The 26,872-nt window shown below is 44.3% G+C and overlaps 1 protein-coding gene across 1 annotated transcript in view; it reads left to right on the plus strand.

Moving 5' to 3' along the window:
- DMC1 (DNA meiotic recombinase 1) overlaps positions 1–26,872 on the plus strand; it is a 375,853-nt gene that overhangs the window by 331,039 nt on the left and 17,942 nt on the right. The window contains exon 13 of the mRNA XM_073591924.1: positions 25,437–25,553. Coding sequence (XP_073448025.1) covers positions 25,437–25,553 — 117 coding nt within the window. The remainder of the gene's footprint in view (positions 1–25,436; positions 25,554–26,872) is intronic.

Raw genomic sequence — 26,872 nt, forward strand, 5'->3', positions numbered from 1 at the left:
TCCTCTAGCATGGCTCCACCCCAGCTCCTATCAGAGAACTCTATATTAAACTCTGCACTGCAGGTCAGCCCTGCTGATCAACCTTTGTGTGTTTGGCTTCCTGTTCCTGCCTGCCGTGTGCTCTACGTTTATTTCTGTTTTCGACCTTGGCGTGTTCTATACTATTCCTGTCTGCTCGTGACCCTGACCTTTTGGCGTGTCCCCGACTATCCCTGTTTGTCTGTGACCCTGTTGTCCTTGTCTGCTTGTGGCCCTGACCTTGGCTTATTCCTTTACTATCCCTATCCTTCTGTTGCCTGTGGGTGTGAGCTGGGGGACCCTGGGGGTCACGACCTGGAGCCAGTTGCAGCCCAGTCCATCCTCACCACAGAGGCTCTGGTGAACACCTGCTGACTCTTAGACTCCGCGCCCCAGGGAATCCTATGCTCTAACCCTGGTGGGATTCGTGTTGGTGTTCCAGCGGCCCTGCCTTCCTTATACCCGGACTCCCATCCGCAGCAGTCAGCCGTAGGGTCCACTGCCTTGCGGTGCACTCCTGATCCCAACGGTGTGCATCTGTCACCTAGCCTCAAGGTGACCTGACAGGCGTACTGTACATTGAGTATTTTGGCAAAAGACGTGAGAGAAACGTGTATACTATAAAGATAGGGTATAAAAAAACATAATCCATCCAAAACCACTGCACAGGGCAGGTAAGTATAACACGTTTGTTATTTTGAATGAAAAAAAAAACTAGACTTTAGTATCACTTTAAGCAAGAGAGAATCAAAGTGCATTTTTTTTTTTTTCAAACTAAATTATTGGCATTGATCTTAACTGTTTTATTAGTGATGTAGACCATTGGTTTAGACCACCTGCAAGATTGGGATGCTAGGTAAAAGCAAAAAAATTGGAATCCAACCCAGAGGCTTCCAGTTTTTTACTAGCGCTTAGGAGCTAGGACCCAGAAAGATTTTCTCCACCTATTTTCAGATTTTAATGTCCCTGTCGAACAATTTTTTGTCTTTAACCACTTGAAGATCAGGCCTATTCTGACATCTTTTGTTTACATGTAAAAATCAGGTATTTTTGCTAGAAAGTTACTTACCCAGGTAGCAAGGATAACTTGACACAAATTTGTGGCAATGTTGAATTGTAATGCCGCGTACACGCGGACGGAATTTCTGACAACAAATGTTCAAGCTTGTCGGAAATTCCGACCCTGTGTAGGCTCCATCGGACATTTTCTGTCAGAATTTCCAACAACAAAAATTTGAGAGCTGGATCTCAAATTTTTCGACAACAAAATCCATTGCCGTAAATTCCGAGCGTGTGTAGACAATTCCGACGCACAAAATTCCATGCATGCTCGGAATCAAGCAGAAGAGCCGCACTGGCTATTGAACTTCAATTTTCTCGGCTCGTCATACATCTTGTACGTCACCACGTTCTTGACGTTCTGAATTTCCGACAACATTTGTGTGACTGTGTGTATGCAAGACAAGTTTGAGCCAACATCCGTCGGAAAAAAATCCAGGATTTTGTTGTCGGAATGTCCGATCGTGTGTACGCGGCATAAGTCTGTTAACTTGCTGCACGTTTCCACTGGCAGAGCACTTGAAGCACAAGTTCTAGTTGACAATTTCCAATTTGTAGCAAATTTGCATGGCAAGTCTGCATAGCAAGAGCAAAGTTGCAGTGGTGAGTACAGCAAGAGCTCTGCAAGTCTACAGCATGAAAATTCAGCCACAGTGACCCCTGTGGTGGGATGACTATTGCACAACATAACTGAACCAGAACTTGCAGCAGATTTGCAGAATGTTTGCAAAGAAGGTTGATCTGGAGTCATGCAATGCGGACTTGCTGCAATTGTGCAACAAACTTGTGAAGAATCCTGGCAAGTCTTAAAAGCATCTGACCACACCAAGATCGGTGTGATCAGATGCTTTCACTATTTAAAAAAGGCGTTGTTTACATCTGGGAAACCGAAAGCGATGAAAATGCTTGTTCTAGTCTCCTAGACCATAGAGGTGATCAGAGATGATCCAATCTTCGTTCACCTCTATTGTAAGCCGACGCTACCACTGGATCGGATGCCAGGCTCCCCACCTGGATGCTAAAACCCAGGGAGGCACCCGAGGGTGGCAGATAGGGGCTAATTAGCTGCTAGGATTGCTTTTACTTTGTAGAGCTGCAGTCATAACCCCGTTATAACCACTTGCAGTCAATCACAGACATGTACGTGATTTGGCGGCAAGTGGTTAATCAAACGCAATGCTGAATAACAGGCCAGATATACAGTATACTGTAGATCCTGGTATTCCTCACCAACACCGCCCTGAAGGTATGCAGCTCTCTGTGCTGTGGGATTAGCTGCAACAGCTCTGCGGGAGCGGAGTGCTCAGAGGCTACCTACCCTCAGTGGACATTTACGACGGTTCTAGCCTTGTTCTGTCACGGTGCCATGAATAGGCATACAATGCCATGGATGGGCAGATCAACACCAGGAGACATTTGCAATCCTTGGAGACACCGGCCATCAGAAGATCCTGTAGAACTACATGTACCAGCATGGCTTACGTGAGTATGCTATCCCTGGATTGGGAACATCTGATTTTCTGTGGTTTCCCTTGCCCCAAGGCTGTGCTCCCATCCCATCAGGACTTTGCTGCAGTTCTAATGTAGTGGCCACTAGGTGATGCTATAGAGCTCCGCACTACTACTGAGCTTTGGGTGGGTTTTCACTGTGGCTGCCATGTTCCCAGTGGATTTACCCTGGGAGCGCTGCATGCTTGGGGTGCTGGAGGGGCAGTTCTACATGGTGCATGGACAAAATCAGATCTGGAGCCAAAAGTACTGCAGCTGTGCTTTTCAGGTCTCCGGCCTCTGACCAAAGGACAATTGTTCTTTTAAAGTGTCAATAATGGAGAAACGCATATGAGAGATAGTGGAGCTGCACACCCCCGAAAATTGCAATATGGGATGGTTCCCCAAAGGGGTTTTTAGCAACAAATTGACTTGATCAAAAAAGATAATTGTTATATAAAAATCTTTTTATTGTACAAAAAATCCAAAATGTATTTATTTTATTTATTTCAGTTACTTATATAGCGCCGTCAATTTACGTAGCGCTTTACATATACATTGTACGTTCACATCAGTCCTACCCTCAAGGAGCTTACAATCTAAGGTCCCTAACTCTCATTCATACATACTAGGGACAATTTAGACAGGATCAAATTAACCTACCAGCATGTCTTTGGAGTGTGGGAGAAAACCGGAGTACCTGGAGGAAACCCACGCAGGCACAGGGAGAACATGCAAACTCCAGGCAGGTAGTGTTGTGGTTGGGATTCGAACTAGCAACCCTTCTTACTGCTAGGCGAAAGTGCTATCCACTACACCAATCATGAATAGGGTTAAAATATGAGCTCTGGTTATACATTGAGGGACACATTCCATTAAACATAGCGATATTACCACAGTGGAGCAAAACATTACATTACAGAATGCCAACTACATTGATACCCCAACGAGTTTCGACCCATGTAGTCGTGGTCCCCCTCAGGAGGATTGTTTATTCTAAGAAGGTATATCAAGATACTCAGAATTCAAACATATAATATATAGACATCTACAAATTTAGTAATGGTATATTTACTGCTAGAGAATGGAAATTGAAAAGAGATCCTATAACCAGAGATTTAAAAGAAACTGGGTGATCCAGAAGTCTCCATGATCCGTCCCCATCCTCCCAGGGGGAATCCAGCTCCAAGATGCTTGCAAGAAGCCACCCTCTTGGCGCCTCCAGAGGGAGATGCAGACAAAAACTGCAAAGCAGTTCCTAAATGTTAACAGTAAAAGGTAGAAGATCATACTTTAGTAAAGTTTACAGAATAGCAGATAATGCCAAACTAGCAAGGGAATGTTGAATACATTGTTCATATTAGTTAATTTTAATTTATATAATACTATCATGTGATATAACTATAGATTTTTGGCATTATTTTTCTTTCATATCATTATTTGTCTTTTATGTGCATCCTTTTCAATGTAAAATATGTATATATAAAAAGTATATGTGAAAAAGTGTAGGAAAAAAAAGTAAGACTTTTTTGAATGGTGTGTTTGTTGATTAGGAGGGAAACCCTCAACTTGATAAAAATAAATAAGTGGGTAAGGGTGTGTTGTGAACAATTTGTGACTGATGTAACTAACTAAAATATAGACACAAATTACCCCACCGATAAGCAGGGAAACAGTGAAAAAAACTTGACAGTGCAAACAAAGGAAAAATGAACTCAATTATGTTGAAAAGTGAAGTGGCTCTTATAACCAGCAGTTGAATATAAAGTGACACAGTACTGCAGTGTGCACTTTGGATGATGCACTGAAAGCAAAAATAGAGCCAGAGAGTCATATGAACTGCTCTAATGGTTCAATATATTATAGCAATTACAAGTTTGCCTGATCATGCAATGGCATACAGGTTTGAAGAAGTTAGTCTGGCATTTCCGAAATCTTTACTTACATTGTACCACCAATGTGTCAACCGTCTGTATCAACAGCGCCCATGGAACCATCTACTGATCCACAGGAAACTTGGTGCTTAAATACTCCCTCCTATACTCCTAGGAGAGCTGGGAACTAATGAATTAGCCACATGTGCCGGTATCTGAGTATCTTGATATATCTTTTTAGAATAAACAATCCCCCTGAGGAAGACCTTGACTACATGGGTCGAAACGCGTTGAGGTATCAGTGTGGTTGGCATTCTGTAATGTAATGTTTTGCTCCACTGTGGTAATATCACTATGTTTAACGGAATGTGTCCCTCACTGTATAACCAGAGCTCATATGTTAACCCTATTCATGATTTTGAATTCTATTTTGTAAAATAAAAAGATTGTTCTATAAAAATCTTTTTTGAACAAGTCAATTTGCTGCTATAAACCCTTGGTTTAAAAGAGTTGGGGTATCAATGTCTTTAGCATTCTGTAATGTAATGTTTTGCTCCACTGTGGTAAAATCGCTATATTTAAAGTGGATGTAAACCCAATGTCATCCTTTCTAAACTACTGCCATAGGGGTTATCTATAAGGATATACATGCCTCCTGCATGTATCTTTACCTGTCAAATGTCTCCCCTCTGTCTGTTATTAGACCTGAAAAACTGCATATTCTGTGGGTGGATCTGTTGTCTGGAGCTCGGTGGGTGGAGTCATGATGTCAGTAGACTCCCCGCCCACCTCTACACTCCCCTGTGTATTTCTAACATGAACTTCTGCTGAACTTCTGCTATGATCTCTAACATCCAGTGAAAAGACAGGAAAGTAACCACATGACTTCAGCATGCCAAATCATGCAGAGGTCTGGAACAACCAATCCTTGCAGAGCTGCTGAAGAAAGGAGTGGGGGAGGAAATTAAAAAATAATGCCTGTGTCTTAGGCTGTCACTCACAGCAAGGGGGAGTATTTGACAAAGTTTTTCTCAGTTTGTCAAGATTTTTCTCACTGAACAATACAAGAGGATTGCTCAGAGATGGATTAACTCTGTGTGGCAAGACTGGGCTCAAATGATAGGAAATCTTATACTCTACAGTATGATAAAAAAAAAAAAATTCGGGTTTACATCCACTTTAATGGAATGTGTCCCTGACTGTATAACCAGAGCTCATATTTTAACCTTATTCATGATTTTGAATTCTATTTTGTACAATAAAAAGATTGTTATATAAAAATTTTCTTTTTTGAACAAGTTAATTTACTGCTAAAAACAGCTTGGGGGAACCATCCCATATTGCAGTGTTCTTTTAACCACTTGCCGACCAGCTGCCATCATTATACTGCGACAGATCGACACTATCCCGCGAACCATTGTAGCTGTACGTCGGCTCCTTTAAGGCGCGAATAGCAGGCGCGCCCACTTGTCTGCTGCATTGCGAGGGTGCCGATGCTCATGGCCGGCGGTCATGAACGATCACGGGCACGAGAGGCAGAACAGGGATGTTTGTGTGTAAACATACAAATCCCTGTTCTGTGAGGAGAGGAGAGGCAGATCGTGAGTTCCTAATAGTTAGGAACCACAGTCTCTCATCTCTTATAGTCAGTCCCCTTCCTCGACAGTTAGAACACACAGTTGGGGAACACAGTTAACCCGTTGATAGCCCCCTAGCGTTAACCTCTTCCCTGCCAGTGACATTTACACAGTAATCAGTGCATTTTTATAGCACTGATCACTGTATAATTGTCAATGGTTTCAAAAGTGTCCGATGTGTCTGCCATAATGTCGCTGTTATAAAAATATATAAAAGTCGCAGATCGCCCTAATGACTAGTAAAAAAAAAAAGATAAAAATGCCATAAATCTGTCCCCTCTTTTGTAGACGCTATAACTTTTGTGCAAACCGATCAATATACGCTTATTATGATTTTTATTACGAAAAATATGTAGAAGAATACATATCGGCCTAAGCTGAGAAAAAAATTAGCTTTTTTTAAAAAGGGGATTTTTATTATATCAAAAAGTATAAAATTATTGGGGTTTTTTTTCAAAATTGTCACTCTTTTTTTGTTTATAGCGCAAAAAATAATAACTGCAGAGATGATCAAAAACCACCAATACCACTCTATTTGTGGGAAAAAAAGGACATCAATTTTGTTTGGGTACAGCGTCGCACGACCGTGCAATTGTCAGTTAAAGCGACGCAGTGCCGAATCGCAAAGAAATGGCCTGGTCATTGAGCAGCCAAATCTTCCGGGGCTGAAGTGGTTAAAGTGTATGGAAAAATAGGGTACTGAGGTTTGTTGCCATTTCATGGATACACGCAAATTTAAGGTTAGACATGTTGGGTATCTATTTACTCGGTGCAACCTTGTCTTTTATATTTTACCAAAAAAGGGTAATTTTTTATGTTTGTATGCCCTAAAATTAACTTTAGTGTATTTTTTTCTGAAAACTTGCGTTTCCTAGACCTTCGTGGCAATATTGTGTGAAATAAAAAAAATAAACTACCACTGTTTTATTCTCTAGTGCAGTGTTTCTCAACCTTTTACGGTGAAGTACCCCTGCAGGTCCAAAAAAATTTCCTAAGTACCCCACTCTCGAGAAAGTAATTTCTATTGTTTAGGTATCATGGTTTCTGTGTGTGTGTAATGTCAGTATGTGTTTGTGATGATATCTGTGTGTGTTTGTAATAGTTTTTGTTTGTGTGCAATATCATTGTATGTGTGCATGCTGCAATGACAGATACACACACATATATACATATAGATATATATATAGTGTAATGTTTGGGGGACCAGCTAGATCGCAGGACACAGGCTTTTCACTCAAAAGGAGATTTATTGAACTTAAATAGCTTTACAGCAGCAAAAACAAAAGAAAAAGGTTTTAGTCTCACTGACTTGCAAAGTCCAGAACTGCTATCGCAGTTAAACAGTCCTTAATTTCTGTTGCAGCTAGCTTCCCCTGGCAGGTGACTTCCAGGCAGGACACTGCTATTCACTTTTGTTGCTGCACAACAAACACCATCCACCATCCACATTCTCCTTTACACTCCTCCACCATCCACTCCAACTTCCTGTCTTGTTTTAAACCCACTTCCTCTGACAGGTGAGTTAACCCTTTTTGTTCCCTTAAAGGGACCACAGTCCAAACAGAGGGGAAACATAGCGTCCTTCCAGGACCCAGCCACGGCGTCCTGTACATATCCCCCCCTGTGCCCCAATGCCATGGAGGTGGAGGCAACAGTGGAGCTCAAACAATGGACTCGGGAGAGGGCATCTGCATTTTGATGCAGTCTCCCGGGCCTATGCTCCACTACAAATTTAAATTCCTGGAGTGCCAGGAACCACCGAGTAACCCTGGCATTATTCCCTTTACCCTGTCTCAACCATGTTAAAGGGGCATGGTCAGAAATCAGCCTAAACTTCCTCCCCAAAAGGTAATATCTGAGGGATTCCAGAGCCCACTTAATGGCCAGACACTCTCGTTCAATTATAGCGTAGTTTTTTTCCGCTGGTGTTAACTTCCTACTGAGGAAGACTACCGGGTGCTCCTCTCCATTAATAACCTGTGACAACACCGCTCCCAATCCTACATCAGAAGCATCAGTTTGGACAACAAACTCTTTTGAAAAATTGGGTGCTACCAGGACAGGGTGTTGGCACAGTGCCGACTTGAGCTCCAAAAAGGCCTTCTCAGCGTCTGCATTCCACTCCACCATGACCGATTTCCGACCCTTAGTCAGATCGGTCAATGGAGCCGCCAACGTGGCAAAGTTGGGTACAAACCTCCTGTAGTATCCCACCATGCCCAAGAATGCACGTACCTGCTTTTTTGTGAGGGGACGGGGCCAACTCTGTATAGCCTCTACCTTGCTGACCTGAGGTTTCACCACCCCTCTACCCACGATATAGCCCAGGTATTTCACCTCCTCCATTCCCAAAGCACATTTTTCAGGGTTTATTGTAAACCCCTCCTTCCAAAGAGAGTCCAGCACTGCCTGGACTTTGGGCAAGTGTGATTCCCAGTCTCTGCTAAAAATGACTATGTCGTCCAAGTACACTGAGGCATATTTCTGGTGAGGTCGTAAAATCCTATCCATTGCTCGCTGGAATGTGGCTGGAGCAGTTTGCAATCCAAAAGGCATCCTTTTGTACTGAAAACTCCCCTCTGGGGTAGAAAAAGCAGTTTTCTCTCTAGCAGCCTTAGTCAACGGGATTTGCCAATATCCCTTGGTAAGGTCTAATGTAGTGATATACCTGGCTGGACCTAGTCTCTCAATAAGCTCATCTACCCGGGGCATGGGGTAGGCATCAAACCGTGAAACTTCATTAAGTTTCCGAAAATCATTGCAGAATCGCAGAGTCCCGTTGGGCTTCGGTACCAACACAATCGGGCTCGACCACTCACTCTGCGATTCCTCAATAATCTCCAGGTCTAACATCTTCTTCACTTCCTCTGAAACAGCCTTCCTTTGGGCCTCTGGGATGCGGTAGGGCCGGACAAAAACTTTGACTCCTGGTTCCGTGATGATATCATGCTCTATGGTACTCGTGAGCCCTGGCAAGTCTGAAAATTTTTCTTTATTTCTCTGCAAGAACTCCTTTGCCTGCTGGCTTTGGGTTTTAGACAGGGTATTTGCTACTTGGACACTCTCCACCCCAACCCGAGGCTCCAATCTTGCACTAGCCAGGGAGGTCACTGGTTCCCTCTCTGTCCAGGGCTTTAACAAGTTTACATGATATATTTGATAGGGTTTCCTCTTACCCGGTTGGTGGATTTTATAATTCACCTCTCCCACTTTTTCTACAACTTCAAAGGGGCCTTGCCACCTGGCTAAGAATTTACTTTCCACAGTGGGAATCAACACCGCTACTCGATCCCCCACTTGGAAATTCCTTATTTTAGCAGCCCTATTATAGACTCGTCGTTGAGCCTCCTGAGCTTTTTGTAAATGTTCCTTGACTAGTGGCAACACAGTTCGGATCCTCTCCTGCATTTGGGAAACATATTCAAGAACACTCTTATGCTGACTAGGTTCACTTTCCCATTCCTCCTTAACAAAATCCAGTAGTCCGCGAGGTCTCCGCCCATATACCAACTCGAAGGGCGAAAACCCAGTGGAGGCCTGGGGCACTTCCCGGATAGCAAACAGGAGAGCTGGTAACAGACAGTCCCAGTCTTTCCCATCCCTTTGTACAACTCTCTTAAGCATAGATTTAAGGGTCTTATTAAAGCGTTCCACTAACCCATCCGTTTGGGGATGGTAGACCGATGTGCGCAGCTGTTTAATCCGGAAGAGCTTACACACGTCGGCCATAACTCTCGACATAAACGGGGTGCCCTGGTCCGTTAGTATTTCCTTGGGAAAACCAGTCCGTGTAAACAACTGGAATAATTCCCGGGCAATAGCCTTAGAGGAGGTATTTCGCAGGGGTAGCGCCTCAGGATATCGGGTGGCATAGTCGAGAATCACCAGTATGTAGGAGTGACCTCGAGCCGACTTCACCAAGGGACCTACTATATCCATGGCTATCCTTTCAAATGGGACCTCAATTATGGGCAGAGGGACCAAAGGATTCCGGAAGTGGGTCACCGGAGCGGTCAACTGACAGGTGGGACAAGAGGTACAGAATCTCCTTACCTCTGCTTTCAGACCTGGCCAGTAAAACCGGTCGGTGATCCGTGCCTCCGTCTTTTCAACTCCCAGGTGTCCCCCTAAAACATCATCATGGGCCAGGTCCAGGACCTTGCGTCTATACTGTTGGGGTACCAATAATTGCTCTACCACATTTTCTCTCACTTTGGTAACCCGATAAAGCAATTCATTACATATTGCAAAGTGTGGCCACCGCTCATTCGCACCTGGCTCTTGGGGAACCCCATTTAATACTACCACCTGTTCCCGTGCATGGGCCAAAGTGGGGTCCTGCATCTGGGCAGTACCAAATGCCCCCTGCGGAACACCCAAATCCGGCAGGGCAGGGGTAACGGCCACTTCCTCATCCTCTTCCCCCAGCATTACCTGAAGTGGGAAAGGTTCCCCCCCCTCTTCAGTGTTCAGGTAGGTCTGTGAACCACACATCTTGACACCCTTAATAACATCAGCACTACTTTCATCACCATTAACCAAATCATTAGCATTTTCAAGAACATTCGGCATTTCAGGGTTATTTCTCTCAACCGCAGGAACAGAGGGACTAGTTTCTCCCCAGTCTCTGGACCGTTCAGGTAGTTCTCCTTGTCCCCACAGTTTTGCAAATAACGGACAGTCTCGTCCTATGATCACATCATGTACCAAGTTTTTTACCACCCCCACCTCTTGAGTACCAGTGCCACATGCTGCGGAGATGGTCACCGAGATGAGAGGGTACTCTCTAGTGTCCCCGTGAATGCACACCACCCGTAAAGTTTTTCTTACCGGACCGATCTTCCCAATCACTCTAGGATGGATCAGGGTTACCATGCTTCCGGAGTCCAGCAAAGCCCGGCAGGGAGGTGGTTCACTTGGACTTCACACTCGAATTTCTCTTCTCCAAGATCGATATGTGTTGTACATGCTTTATGGGCATAAAAAGACCCCCTCCGAAGAACCCCGCATTCCATGGGCTCCTCTTGCAGTGGGCAGTGGGCCCGGGTATGGCCCCAGGAATGACATCGCCAACATTGTACATCCCCTCCTCTCCGAACAGGAACAGGTCGCTGAGAAGGTATCGGGAGTGACTCTTGACCTTCTGGGGTGTTGGTTCCAGGGCTCCGGGGAACGTCCTTTCGAAGGGCAGCAGTCGAACGAATAGGCCGTGGCAGACTGGGTCCTTGGCGCTTGGTAGGGCCAAGCAGATCCTCCACCACTGTGTATCGTTCTACCATCTCGACAAGGAGGTTCACTGTTTTGGGGTCTCCATGGCTGACCCACCGTTGAAGGTCGTCTGGCAGTGACCTTAGGTATCGGTCCAACACGACCCGCTCCACGATTTGGAGGCCAGACAACATTTCGGGCTGCAGCCATTTTTTTACCAGTTGCACCAGGTCATGCATTTGAGACCGTGGTGGACGATCTGGACGATACTTCCATTGGTGCACTCGTTGGGCCCGAACAGCTGTAGTTACTCCCAAACGAGCCAATATTTCTGCCTTTAATTTTTGATAGTCTTTAGCGTGATCTGGTGGCAGGTCGAAGTAGGCTTTTTGCGGATCTCCGGTTAGGAAAGGAGCAATTAGGCCGGCCCACTGGTCCTGGGGCCACCCTTCTCTCTCTGCCGTCCTCTCAAATGTAGCAAGAAATGCCTCTACATCATCACTCAGGGACAATTTCTGCAAAAAATGGCTTGCCCTCACGGTCACCTGGTTGCCAGGGGCAACAGCCGCTTGCTCACGGCCCTGAGAAAGCTGCTGCACTACTTCTTTTAAGGCAGTCACTTGAGCCTGCATAACCTCTTGCTGGGTCGCTTGCTGGGCTGCCAACTGGGCCACCAACAGGCGAGTGTTTTCTTGCTGTACCTCATGGCGAGTCTGCGCTTGTATATTAGCCAAGGACAGCTGTTTAATTAGCTCCTCCATTGCTTCAGCTTTCAGGGTTTGTGCGGCTTTAACCCAGGACATAAATCCACTGTACTGTCCCTTTAAATGTCAGTTTTAAGTCCAATACACAAAAAAAAAAAAAAAACAGCAAGAAAAATGCCTGTTACTCTGTCCTGCCCGCATTCGAGCACCACTTGTAATGTTTGGGGGACCAGCTAGATCGCAGGACACAGGCTTTTCACTCAAAAGGAGATTTATTGAACTTAAATAGCTTTACAGCAGCAAAAACAAAAGAAAAAGGTTTTAGTCTCACTGACTTGCAAAGTCCAGAACTGCTATCGCAGTTAAACAGTCCTTAATTTCTGTTGCAGCTAGCTTCCCCTGGCAGGAGACTTCCAGGCAGGACACTGCTATTCACTTTTGTTGCTGCACAACAAACACCATCCACCATCCACATTCTCCTTTACACTCCTCCACCATCCACTCCAACTTCCTGTCTTGTTTTAAACCCACTTCCTCTGACAGGTGAGTTAACCCTTTTTGTTCCCTTAAAGGGACCACAGTCCAAACAGAGGGGAAACATAGCGTCCTTCCAGGACCCAGCCACGGCGTCCTGTACAATAGATATATATATATAGATATATATATATCTATATATATATATAGATCTGATAGATAAACACGCACAATCACAAATTAACACAATAACACCCACACATACAATCCCAAATTAACACATTGACACCCACACAATCCCAAACTAACACACTTGCAGACACAAATACCCACAAAATCCCAAATTAATAGGCTGGCAGACACACACATTGCCAAATTAACACATGGGCAGATACACATAACCCCACATTAACACACTCAGGGATACACACATAATCCCAAATTAGCACACTTGCAGACATACACACTTGATCCCAAATTAACACATTGGCAGACACACATAAAATCATAAATTAGCACACTTGCAGACACACAAACACACAGAATTCCAGTTTAACACACTTGCAGACACACACACATAATCCAAAATTAACACACAGGTAGACACATGCATGCACATGAAGCCTACCAGTGCAGTGTCCACCAAATGCAGCCTCATCAATGCAGTGCCCACCAAATGCAACCTTTTCAGTGCAGTGCCCACCAAATACAGCCTCATCAGTGCAGAGCCCACCAAATGCAGCCTCATCCCTGCAGTGCCCACCAAGTGCAGCCTCATAAGTGCAGTGCCCACCAAATGCGGCCTCCTCAGTTCAGTGCCCACCAAATGCAGCCTACTCAGCGCAGTGCCAATCAAATGCAGCCTCATCAGTGCAATGCCCACCAAATGCAGCCTACCAGTGCCTGGATCACGATCTACCGATGTGTCACGGAGCTTGGATTTGAATTGCCCGCCCGAGCAGCCGCTGTAACATCCAGGCTCCTATGATACACGTCACACTGATTAAATTTCCCGGCACTGGATCAGTGTCCATCTATCACAATAGCAGGTCTAGGAGGCGGGACTTTGTTAAAGCGGCTGCCCAGGCATTTTAAACCCAATCAGGATACCCTCCCTCAGGATAACCCCCTCCATCAGTGCAGACCCCCCTCAGGATAAACCCTCCTCCATCAGTGCAGACCCCCCCTGCATCAGTGCAGACCCCTCTCCCTCAGGATAACCCCCCCTCCATCAATGCAGACACCCCTCAGGTTAACCCCCCTCCCCCTCTATCTCCATCAGTACAGACCCCCCTTTCCTCATGCACCTGGGCGGTGGAGGATTCAGTGTGCAGTCACCTGGAGAGTTGCTTGCTCAGACTGTCACTCTATGGGCGGCCACGGCGGGCTTGTGTATTGTCAAACGAAGTAGGCGCAGCAGGAATGAGTGAGGAGTCTCACTCAGGGCGAGCGTGGCGCCGACATGTTCCGGCTGAAGAGCCCTGTTTCCAAGACCCTCCACCGCCCTTGGGATAGTGTCACCCCTCTGTGGGTGTCATCCAAGTGCGGGCCGCACCCCCAGATCCCCCCCTAGCGACGCCACTGAGTCGCCCGGAGAGTTGCTTGCTCAGACTGTGACTCTCTCCGAGTGGCGGGCTTATGTGTTGTGAAAGGAGGCAGCCGCAGCAGGAGTGAGAGGGTTACGTGTACCACGGATTGAGAAACGCTGCTCTAGGTTTTCCCCTGTGATTCCTAAGCCATTTACCTTACCAAAATGCTTTGCATGTACGCTACCCTTTGAAAGACACTGTCAGGACCTGGAACTGAACCCGAACCTCTGCCTTGTCTGGCAGCCTGAGATGCTGGATAGCCCTGTGCCTGATTGCTTGCCTTATGTCTTATTTCTTTTTAACCTTGAACCCTTTGGTCCTCCCATGAGTTTCCTATTTAAGCCATGCCTTTGCACTTCCTGTTTGCCAGATTATCGTGCTCCCTCCAGCCAATATCTCGCTCTTATTACTCCTGCTACCGCTGTATCTTTGCTACCATTTATTACTGACCTTGTTTGCTTGTTTCTTGACTACTCTTCTACTTGATCCCAACCTGCACCCACTTGTTACCAATCTTTGACTTGTTTGCTGACTACCCTTCTGCTTGATCCCTACCTGCTATATCTGCTACTGGCCCCCGGCTTGCTCACTTCCTGGTAGGACGATCCTGAGGACCGCGAACTGGTAATAACATGCAGTAAAACCCATCTCCACCATCAGGTGCTCTGAGGAATACTGGTTAGTACTTAGACCCTGCAGCTCAGGCCATCCGGCGTCATCCGCCAGGGTGACCTGCTTGTATAACTATCCTGCTGGTTGGTGGGAGTCTCTCTACTGCTATAGCTATTGGTCTCTGATCCTGACCATGACAGAAAAAGTTAGTCTAATCACGGGGTGATTGATCCCCCTATCGTTAGACTTAACAAGTCCACCATTATTTCAGTGGAGAACTCTTTCTCTTTTAGGGATCCAGCAGATGCAGAAGTTCCTTCTGCAATTTCTAAGGAGGTTAGAAAGGGAGAGCATTCCAGGCTCCTGGCAGCTCCAGATTAGGCACGTAGGGCCTGGTTCACAGACCTCATACGGCTGGTCACTGATGTACTGTGGCACCTTCCACTTTGCCTCGACCTCCTATCTCAAGGCCCGATATTTCACCCTGCTTTACGGGTTGCCTGGCTGTTGAAATCCATGTTTTGAAGGTCAGTGGTCTCTCCTCCACTGACATTTCCACCATGCTTTAAGCCTGGAAGTCCACCTCTTGATTCCTTTACAATCTTACCTGAAAAGCCTGCCTCGTCTGGCACAAATCACTGAATTTTGATCTTTGCAGATTTTATGTAGCTCGGATTCTGGCTTTCCTACAACATGGAGGGGACCAACGTCTGGCCCTCAGCACCATAAAGGGTCAGGTTTCTGCCCTGCTTGTCCAATTTCAACACCAACTGACCTTTCTTTCCTTGGTCTGTACAATCTTTTATGGGGTTACTTGGGTTGTCCTTCTTTCTAGACCCTGTTTCATGCCATGGAACCTGAATTTGGTTCTTTCTGCCCTCCAGGAACCTCCCTTTGAGTCTAAAACTTTGAGTTGCCAAACAGCCAAGAAACCTTAAGGATTTAAAGAAGATCTGTAAAGAAGAGTGGACCAAAATCCCTCCTGAAATGTGTGCAAACATGGTAACCAACTGCAAGAAACATCTTCCCTCTGGGCTTGCCAACAAGGGTTTCTCCACCAAGTACTAAGTCATGTTTTGCTTGGGGGTCAAATAATTATTTTACTCACTGAACTGCAACTTCATTTATAGCATTTGTTTTATGTGTTTTTTCTGGATTTTTGGTTTATATTCTGTCTCGATCATTTAAAATAGACCTATGATAAAAATTATAGACCTTAATTTCTTTGTAAGTGGGCACATATACAAAATCGGCTGGGGATCAAAAAATTATTTGCCCCACTGTAGGAGTAAGAGTATATATTATGTATGGGGGTTTTGAAAGAGGGAAGGTCATGATATTAGTCATATGTGATGAGAGAATATATTTTTGGAGTAGTTGATAGCCTGTTTAGAGCAGAACCGGAACTGTGCTTTACCTTGGCAATGGGACTCTAGTTGTTGTCATGGTAATAGAACACTGAGCGGGTATTACTGCCACGTACCTGGTGGTAGAGCACGATATGCAGAGGAAGGCCTCTCTTACACCTCTGATTCGAGATCCCCTGATAGACAGGAGTGGAGTGCAGAGTGGCACAAGCGCCTGGCAGGACCGCTGATGAAGGGGCTGGTAGGAACTTCCGGTGATACGGTGGAGAACCTCCAACAAGGAAGATGACCAGGAACAGCTGAAAGACAAAGAAAGGGGGTTTCACCATGTCAGATCAGAGTGTATTTGCCACATCCCTGGTATTCAATTGAAAAAAATAGAAATCCCCCTTCATTGGGACTTTAAAGGCAACAAACGTGTATAATCAAAAAAATATATTTTATTGTATTAGATGTATATAAAAACGTACGATCATGTGGTGACCGATGTTTTAAAAAGACATAAGAAGATATTACAAGAATATACAAGACATCAAAAACAAAACAAAAAACGACAAGTTACTTAGTGTGCATGACAAAAAGATTGCTACTCTCCAGTATATAGTAATCCCCGGTACCCAATGCGTTTCTTGTTAAAGCACCTTCATCAGGGGTATAAAGTAGGAGTATGTATGGTCATAATTTTGTCTATACATGCAAATAGTTCCTAACGGAATGGATGAAGCAGTGCCAGAGGGGGTGCAGATGAACGCCAACCAAATACGTTAAGGTTAGGAAAAAGTGGTCCCTAAATTTACAATTGCCTGATGATCACAGTGGTCAAGTGTGTCAGATTGCCAGAACAGAATGTGTAGATTTATTTAGGCTGGGAGTGCTAACCAAAGCCTTAGATAAGGCTCCAAGTCTGTGTGAGGCTGCAAATTTCCCAGGTCCAAAGGATATATCTCTCTGTAGAAGTATGGGAAAACACGGAGGTTGGCGTCTCCCCGCTCTGCAGAGTGAGTTTGAAGAAGTGGATCAAGTGCTTGTATGTGAACAATCCAAACAAATCCTCCACCATGTGATGTCGCCAACACTGAAGTTAGGGTGTACCCTTACCACAACAGGTGATGACACTGCAAATTCAAGTCTCACACAAACAGCATGCGTGGATGATTCATACTGAGTGTGGACATCATCTGCATTACAGGCTTCTGGCACACACTACAGCTCATACACCTCATTGCGGTTTTGGCCTTCCATAATTGAGGGTCCACCTGTTGTGGTAAGGGTACATCCTAACTTCAGTGTTGGTGACGTCACATGGTGGTTTTGATTGTTCATATACAAGCACTTTATTCACTACTTCACACTGCTTTGCCCTTTATAATTTCATTTTGTCACTTGGTCTGTTTTCAGTACAGTTTGGATTTTCTTTGTCATTTTTTAATTTAAAGCGCAACTTTTTCTATTGCATTGGAACTCCAGCGCATAAATTCAGAAACGTAGTCCTCGGCCGCTCTGCGACCGTGCTGGAGTGTATGCAATGCAGCTTCTGCAGTGGCGGTTTGTTGAGGATCCTCAAAGAGCTGAGACATGATATGAAAGAAGGTAGTAAAGTTAGTTAGACATGCATCTTTCTGTTCCAGTAGGCGGTGAGCCCAGGACTGAGGCTCACCTTGTAGAAGAGAAATGACGAAACCCACTTTGGTAGCCTCCAAAGAAAAAGTATGTTGCTGGAGAGCGAAATAGAGTTCACAGGCGTTATGGAACGTTTTGAATTTGCTGCCTTCTCCAGAGAATCTCTCGGGTGTAGGGACCTTGGGTTCTGGAGGTAACATTCCAACTGTGGGTGCAGTAGATGTGCCGGCTGAAGCGGTGGATGGATGAGCAGATCCATGAGAAGCAGGGGATGATAGAACCTGGACCCGCTTCTCCAGTCAGGTACATCCCTCTTGCAGATTTTTAACGGTTTGGGTAAGCCCAGCAAGGTGCTGACAAAGTTCATCCATAGGAGAGGTTCCTCGCTTGGGCTCAGACATGGCTGTCTGATACTGTCACGTACCTGGTGGTAGAGCCCGATATGCAGAGGAAGGCCTCTTTTACATCTCTGACTCAAGACCCCCTGATAGAGCAGACAGGAGGCTCGGGAGTGCAGAGTGGCACAATCGCCTAGCAGGACCGCTGGTGAAGGGGCTGGTAGGAACTCCTGGTGAAGAACCTCCAACAAGGAAGATGACCAGGAAAAGCTGGAAGGCTGAAGACTGGAGCAGGCTGCAAGTAGCGTGCCACAGACTGGGAGATGGATACAGCAGTCAGAAAAGCAGTGTTCTGTAGGTAGGAACACAGGCAGGTACAGGCAAACCGGGTCATAAACAGGCCGGCAGATCAGGAACAGATGCAGAAGCTGGAGCATAGTCGGGTTACAGGCCAAGTCAGTAACAGGCAGGTAGCGAGGTAACCAGAAGAGTCGACAGGAGCGAAGTCAGAGACAAGCCGGGATAAGATGCAGGCAGGTAGCAGGAGTAGTCAGGAACAAGTCAAGTATCAACTGGAACAGTTTTTCAGGATAAGCAGGTGGCAGGGGTCACAGGGAACGCTGTGGACCAGACAGCATTGATCCTGGATATTTATCAAAAAATTTGAAAAAATAAACTATGTTCACTAGCTCTGCCTCAGCGCTCACAGAAAATATATTAATGAAATAATCATAAGCAGCTACTATATTAAAACAAAATGAATCAGATATATGTCAAAGAAAAATTCCAAAAACATTAGCAGCGCTAGTGTAGAAAAGGCAAACATTTAAAATAGCAATAGATTTGCTTAAGAGTCCGCTTAAAAAGTGCAAAGTGGTAATCCACTCAGTAAAAAGTCCATTAAGAAAAAAAAAAGGTGAGTATAACATAAACTGTCGTGGAGGAAAGAAATGGCAACGATATTAGATGTCTACATACCAGCAAGAGATGAAGCGTTCTAAGGAAATATAGCAAAATGCAGATGGAAAGTGTCTAGTGAACAGTGATTACCAGTCTGATTGATAAGTGTACAAACCAGCACAATCTGGTAAGTTGATTACCTATAGGGCTGTGACACAAGTGGTGTGGTGAAGGAGATCGTTCCATATTGGGATCGTTGCCGTTGCTTTTCTCCATGATGGTTTACGTTATACTCACCTTTTTTTCTTAATAGACTTTTTACTGAGTGGATTACCACTTTGCACTTTTTAAGCGGACTCTTAAGCAAATCTATTGCTATTTTAAATGTTATTTTAAATGTTTGCCTTTTCTGCACTAGCGCTGCTAATGTTTTAGGAATTTTTCTTTGACATATATCTGATCCTGGATATTTGCCTCGTTTAAATAGTCCATTTGGTGCCCAGAACTGTCACAATGTGCGTGCGGGTTCACGTGTGTGCGCATGTGCACAACCATTCACAACCTGACTCTGTGTTGCGCGTCCGCCGTGCGGCTTTCTTTATGGGAATGTGGAGAACAGGCATTCTTCTGTGGCTGCCATCTTGGTTGCTGGCTTGCCCTTCCTGACAATTAGGTGAGGTGAGGATGTCACTTGACGCTGAGCCTATGATGAAGTCAATAAGACATAACATGTAAGGCAAAGTCATTTGTGACATCATATTAGGAATCACAGAAGATTTATAAAGAACTATTGTGTAGTAAGTTGAGTGGACTGGTGCAAACATTATCCAAATGAAACTGTACTGCTTGGTAAAAGATATCCTGAATATTTGATTTCTGAATGGAGGACAGGCAGATGATTGATAGTCCAAGGGCGAGATCTTTGATCTTACCCCTAGGGGCAGCAGAAGTCAATCCAGATGATGCAGGTTCCCTTCACAAAATGGCCCCAGCGTAGGAACTACCGGGAGCTGCGATGCACGCTGGTGTCTGCCCTTCCACCTCCCCTCCACATTGTTAGGGTGGGGGACTGGGCGGACCTCTCCACCATGCATCGGCGCCACGCCTCCGGCGTTGTGCGTGTGGCGTCCCTGGCTGGGCGTCGCACGCACAGATGTCCGGTATATCAGCTTGGCTGACATGCGGTGAGCTTCTCTGGCGTCCGCCGAGTTCTCGCTCCACTGTGTCGTGCCTTCGTGACGCTGAGAGGGAGCTGGCGTTTTACACTGGGGCTGCATCTCACTCCCTGCTTCATGGTATCCAGAGATGGTGCTGACACAACCTATGCACACCCTGATCCTCCCTCATCCATGTGGCTTCCAACACTATGTGTATTCACCAAGGTAATCTTCCGGGTGCTTTTTTCAATCACCTTGGTTATATCCGCAGTTTATATTACCTCGTTTTTTGTTACTTGTATCATCATAGATACATTTTATATATCTCCTACATTACAGAAGTCCCCTCCATTGCGGGGTGTTGGTGTGTGCGGTCCGGTGTTCCTCGTTGAGGTCCCCCTCTCAGCTCCCGGGCCAGGCTTCATGGCTCACCCCTGGCTTTGTCGCACGGTCCCAGTTTTGGCTATCATGTGAGTTAGTTTTTTGGCATGGCCCATTATGCCCAAATTTCCTTTTTGGTTTCTTTTCCCCTCCCTTCTTTTTTGTTGATTTTGTCAGACCAACGAAACTACATTGCCTTTCATACAATTTTTAGATGCATCTGGCTCCTGGAGAGTGGATTAAAGTCCATGAAACGCAGCGTCGGGCCTACCTTGATGCATCAAACACATATTGACCAATTTCCAGATGTTTTTTACTTTACCTGACTTTCACCTTGTTTGGCGGATTAAGATGCATAATTATACCTACCCATGCCTCATGGTTGTATATACATAAATTTATTGTCTATATGCGATTACTTTTTGTGTCTTATGTATGCAATGCGTTTTTATGCCATGTTGATCATTGGTCCCCAATAAACATACATATGTTTGTACCTCTGTGAGTGTGATTGGGTTTCATCATGCGCACCTCATTTAAAGTCCCAACCCCCCCCCCCCCTTTTTTTTCATGACATAGGGATGGGGGCGCAAACCTTCCCTTGCGTCCCAATCAAAGTCCAAAGTTTGTTTTCCCCCCATTGTTCGAACTCCATCCTCAGGCAGTGAGGATGAATCACACCGCTCGGTTACTTTTTTAGAACAGGATCTATTAGAAAACCCTCTGTCACCCAAGGGTATCTTAGAAGGAGGCAAAATAGGAATAACAGAAGGAGGAAAAGGGAGTGGAAAGCACAAGGAGGCCGGTAACCCCAAAAGCAGATCGGACGATAACCAGGAGTCAGAGGATTGTTCGCTGAATACTGTTGTGATCTCTGAGACAGAGACCACAAGTATAGGCGATATGAAGGTAATCAATTTGTCCAATTTTAAACTTGAAAATAGACATTTAGATCTTTTGAAAAAAGGACAGTCCTTCTCCCCAACATCTAGAATGAACCCTTTTGAAGTCTACAAGGATCTATGCCTATTTTTAAGAAGGGTGTACTACAAGTTCCTCTATACAGGAGGACAAGTTACAAACCAGCCAGTTGAGGAAATTATTGAAACTGACACAGTAGCTTTGGACCAACTGGTGTCACTACTGCAGGAAGGTGGGTCCTCATTGGATGAAGAGAAACCCCACTGTAACTAACCCCTGGAGAAGGGGTCCCAATCTCAAAATTAGATCAACATCTATGCCCCAATTCAGGAAAAATTAGTGGCTGGGTGTTTTTCTAGATTTAGTCCAAGAGGACCTTCAAAAGGTCAACTGGACAGCCAACATTACAGATAACCTTTCCCCAGATGAACGCTGCGCACTAAAAGAACTTCAGGAAGCAGAGGGACTTGTGATAAAACCCAGTGATAAAGGGGGTAATGTGGTCCTCCTGACAACGGATAAATGTGAAAAGGAGGTGCGACGTTTACTGTCGGATAAATCTACCTATAAAAAGGTACACTACATCACTACAATCCTTTCCCACAACTTGTCAAATTGATCAATGACAAACTTCATTTGGCCTTTGAGGTGGATTTACTTATTAAAAATAAGCTAGGCTACCTGAGGGTGGATAATTTTAACATCCCTACATTTTATGTTATTCCAAAGATTCATAAGGACCAGGTGGATCCCCCCGGAAGACCAATTGTCTCTGCAATTAGGGGCACGCTTGAGTGGGTCAGCAAATATATAGATTTTCTTGTTAAGGACCTGGTGTGTACCTTCTTATGTACGAGATACCGATGATGTCCTTAATAAGATCGAGAACCTGACCTTCCAGGAGGATGTACTCCTCGTGGGTATAGATGTGGAGTCATTATACACATCTATACCCCATGGATGGGGTATCTCTGCAGTGTACCACTTCTTGGAAGAGAGATTTCCCACCATGGGGGCTCAAAATTAGTTTGTAATGGGCACCGGCATACGCCTACCTTTACTTGGGATGGTGGGAGGAGGAGGTGGTCTATGCCTCGTCGATGTACCTGGGCCATGCCTGCACCTGGCTAAGGTACATCAACGATGTCCTGATGGTGTGGGAGGGCTCCAGAATAGAATTGAGGGAATTCATGGAGGAACTTGGTCACAATACCCGCAATATCAGTTTGACATATGTGGTGGAACCTTATGAGATCTCCTTCCTTGGCCTCTCCATTAGGTTGGAGATGGGGAAATTAGTAACCAAAAACGTATAATAAGAAAACGGCAGCTAATACGCTCCTTTCTGCTGACAGCCACCACCCAAAACCACTGATTCGTGGGATCCTGGTGGGCAGTTCCTCAGGATTCGGAGGAACTGTTCCACTGAGGTAGATTGTACAGTGGAGCAAAAAAGTATTTAGTCAGCCACCAATTGTGCAAGTTCTCCCACTTAAAAAGATGAGCGAGGCCTGTAATTGTCATCATAGGTATACCTCAACTATGAGAGACAAAATGTGGAAAAAAATCCAGACAATCATATTGTCTGATTTTTGAAAGAATTTATTTGCAAATTATGGTGGAAAATAAGTATTTGGTCACCTACAAACAAGCAAGATTTCTGGCTCTCACAGACCTGTATCTTCTTCTTTAAGAAGCTCCTCTATCCTCCACTCATTACCTGTATTAATGGTACCTGTTTGAACTTGTTATCAGTATAAAAGACACCTGTCCACAATCTCAAACAGTCACACTCCAAACTCCATTATGGTGAAGACCAAAGAGCTGTTGAAGGACACCAGAAACAAAATTGTAGACCTGCACCAGGCTGGGAAGACTGAATCTACAATAGGCAAGCAGCTTGGTGTGAAGAAATCAACTGTGGGAGCAATAATTAGAAAATGGAAGACATACAAGACCACTGATAATCTCCCACGATCTGGGGCTCCACGCAAGATCTCACCCCGTGGGGTCAAAATGATCACAAGAACGGTGAAATCAGACAATATGATTGTCTGGATTTGTTTCCACATTTTGTCTCTCATAGTTGAGGTTTACCCATGATGACAATTACAGGCCTCTCTCATCTTTTTAAGTGGGAGAACTTGCACAATTGGTGGCTGACTAAATACTTTTTTGCCTCATTGTAGATGTAAGGCAGAGGAACTCTATAGATGCTTTAGGGAAAGAGGTTACTCTCACCGTACTCTTACAAGGGCTAAGAAAATTGCGAGGCAAAAAACTAGAGTTGACCTACTAAGTACCCAAGGAACAGCAATTAATGTGCCGGAGGGCCAGTGAGGTTGATTACTCAGTATGGTGCATAGTGGGATCAAATTGGTAAGATCTTACAAAATAACTGGCACATACTTGCACGCTCTGATGGTATGGATGCCATAGTTGGCTCAAGACCCCAAATGGTCGCAAGACGTGCCAGGAATCTTAATGACACCCTAGTTCAGTCTGAGTTTGTTCGCCCACCAAACAGGAATGTGTAGCTATGTTGATCGCTCTAGGGTTTTCACCGACTCCGAAGGACTACATGAGTATAAGATCAAATAGTTTATTACGTGCTACAACGTGGGTTCTCTACATCATGGAATGGCCGTGTAAAAAGCTGTATGTAGGTAAAACCAAACATCAGGTAAGGGTCAGATTTGGTGAACACCTAAAGAGCATTAAGCAAAAAGAGAATACTACCGTAGCACAATATTTTGTAGAGTGCCATGGGGGGCAACCCACTGGCTTGAGAGTTACGGGGTTCTTTGTTCTGAATTTGACTAATTGTAGCGGTGACTTTGACACTATTCTACTTAGGAAAGAAAAGTCCTGGATATTCTGTCGCCTAGAGGCTTAAACAACGAGTTAAGCCTCAAGATCTTTCTTGAACCCTAGTAAAATGTGATGTCATCACAATGTTAAAAGTATTTATGAAACAGCTATGCTTTTAAGTATATTCTATAACCTGTCATTCTTGCACTAATCGCTACAACTTACATCCATATCCTGTGTATATATATATATATATATATATATATATATATATATATATATATATATATATATATATATATGCTGTTTGCATACAGGACATTTAATTTGTCATTTACAATTCCTTTTCCTCTTTCCCCCATAGTTACAATATGATCTGTCACCACTAGATCGCCCTAAAATGAAGTTCAATAATCCTCATTATACTCTTGGATTAGTGGCTCTGAGCAGCATCAGCCCTTTCAATGTGGTAATGCATGGAGTGTGTGTGGGGCCCAGGTGTTGGCACCATATTGTAACAACATTGTCATTTTGTATGTGGTTTTTATATTTGGGTACACTGGGGGGTTGATCCCACTTTATTGGTGCTACTATCACCAATAGTCGGTTTATTATACTGTCTTTTCAACAGAGCCTGTTCACTTTTTGATATACCAGATCCTCCTTTTTGCTATTCTTTTTGAAGACATCTCTTTGTCTTCCTACTGTTTTATATGAATTGACTCTATATAGTGTTGGAGGTATCCCGTCCACAGGGACGAATCGGTGTAATTTATTTAAATACTGATACACTTTCAGTTACAGGATAGTGGGCCCCATATTTTGTTTAATTTTTATGTATTCAGATGATTGATAGCCCCACACCCTCCATTCAGACATCCTACTTTCATAGAAGCTGTAGTAATGGCTTCTTTAAATGTAGCAGCTCAGTGGAAGACAACTTCAAATAAAAGAAGAGGAATCGTTACAAGGGAAACATCCTACTGATTATAAGTTATGTCTCTAGTGCTAATTTTTTTTTTTTTTTTTTTTCTTTTCATTTAGCTACACTTACACTTTTTAAGAGAATGAATGCAGTGCGGAAGACTTGCATGTACTGCATTACTAAAAAATACATGTGTGTGCCAGAAAACCCAAAGTGGACCTTTTGTTAGACTGTTAATCAACGATTTTCTTCTACATAGCTCTTTGCTCTGTTAGATGCTAAATTCTCTCTCGAAATATAAAATTATATATCATTAAGTCGCAGAAGTTTTTTTTGTTTTGTTTCATTTATAGTTTTCAAGCTGACCCAAAAAAGCCAATTGGAGGTCATATACTTGCACATGCTTCCACAACAAGAATCAGCTTAAGAAAAGGTAGAGGGGAGCTACGCATTGCTAAAATCTATGACAGGTAATTTCATATGCAGGGGTTTCCAAACTCTTGAGTTCATCAACTCTTTCATAAGTGTTTCAGATTGTTCATCGCCCCCCCACATTCATTATATGAAAATAATGCATTAAATACTTTTCTAAATAATAGTATTAAAAAAAATACTGTATGTCTGTAAAGGTTCTCATTCATCCAGGTCATGGCATAGATGGTGTTAATCACAATCAAATCAACTTGTTCTGTAATGTTAAAGAAGTTTCACAGTTTATACAAGCCACTTCTTCGATACTAAAGCATGGTACACACTACAGTTTTTTTTTTAATGCAACCCCGTGGGTTGCATGGAAAAAAACTGACAGCTCCAGTCGGGAGCTGGTGTACTAACCATGCAAGGTTAGTCCAGCGATCTCTCCCGCTGAGCTGTTGTGTTCTGACAGGGGGCGACTGCTGGCTTTTCAACATGCACATCCGACAGAAGCCAGCTGAACGTCCGGCTTCTGACGGACAGACCGACATACACACAGGCAGAATGTTGGCTGGTATTTTTTGTACCGGCAAATGTCTCCCGACACGGGGCTTAATGAGTGTCAGGAACATACCCCAGCAGTTTTGTGCACACAGATAGCACAATCACCTTAATCCAGTCAACATAGAATGTGTCAAGACAGATGTTGATTGTCCGAGAACAGGGTGGGATGTGTGAAAATGAAAGAACCACTCTGTTCTAGTTACATATTCTAACCCAAGTTAACAATAAATCACACCTTTTAGCATGTAAATCGGTTGATTAGCACCCATGCAAACTTCCAAACCCCAAGGGATGGGACTAAGTAACTAGAACAGGGTGGTACCGCAATTTTCACACTTCCTGTTTTTGGACAATCAAAATCTGTCTTTCCATGGTGATTGGATTAAAGTGCTACTAAACCCAAAACCAAAAAAGGAATACATTGCAGCTTAGCAATCATTAGATGTGGTGGCTGCATTTGTTTTCTTTTTTAGGCTTTTTTCACCTGGTGATCTAGCCAGTAACACACCTCCTGTATTAGAGTTCCCCCACTCTAGATGAATGAGCACAGGGGCACCTTTGGACAGCAGCATTGTCAAACTAGGGGGAGGGGAGTGTTATATTGAGTAGCAGATGTAGATACGTAAAACAAGTTGAAACGGAACTTCAGCTAACACTTTTTAAGCAGTTACAGCACCAGTTTTTTTTTTGTGGTAAAGGTATTACACAAAAAAATAAAAGATGATCATTGTAAGCACTCCTGTCAGTAGCAAATGGTTTGTCTCAGTCCTCTAACTGCTACATCGGCAAGAGAACTTGTTCTTTTGAAAAG

The sequence above is a fragment of the Aquarana catesbeiana genome, linkage group LG07 (genome assembly GCF_042186555.1).
Source record: "Aquarana catesbeiana isolate 2022-GZ linkage group LG07, ASM4218655v1, whole genome shotgun sequence".
Lineage (NCBI taxonomy): Eukaryota > Metazoa > Chordata > Amphibia > Anura > Ranidae > Aquarana > Aquarana catesbeiana.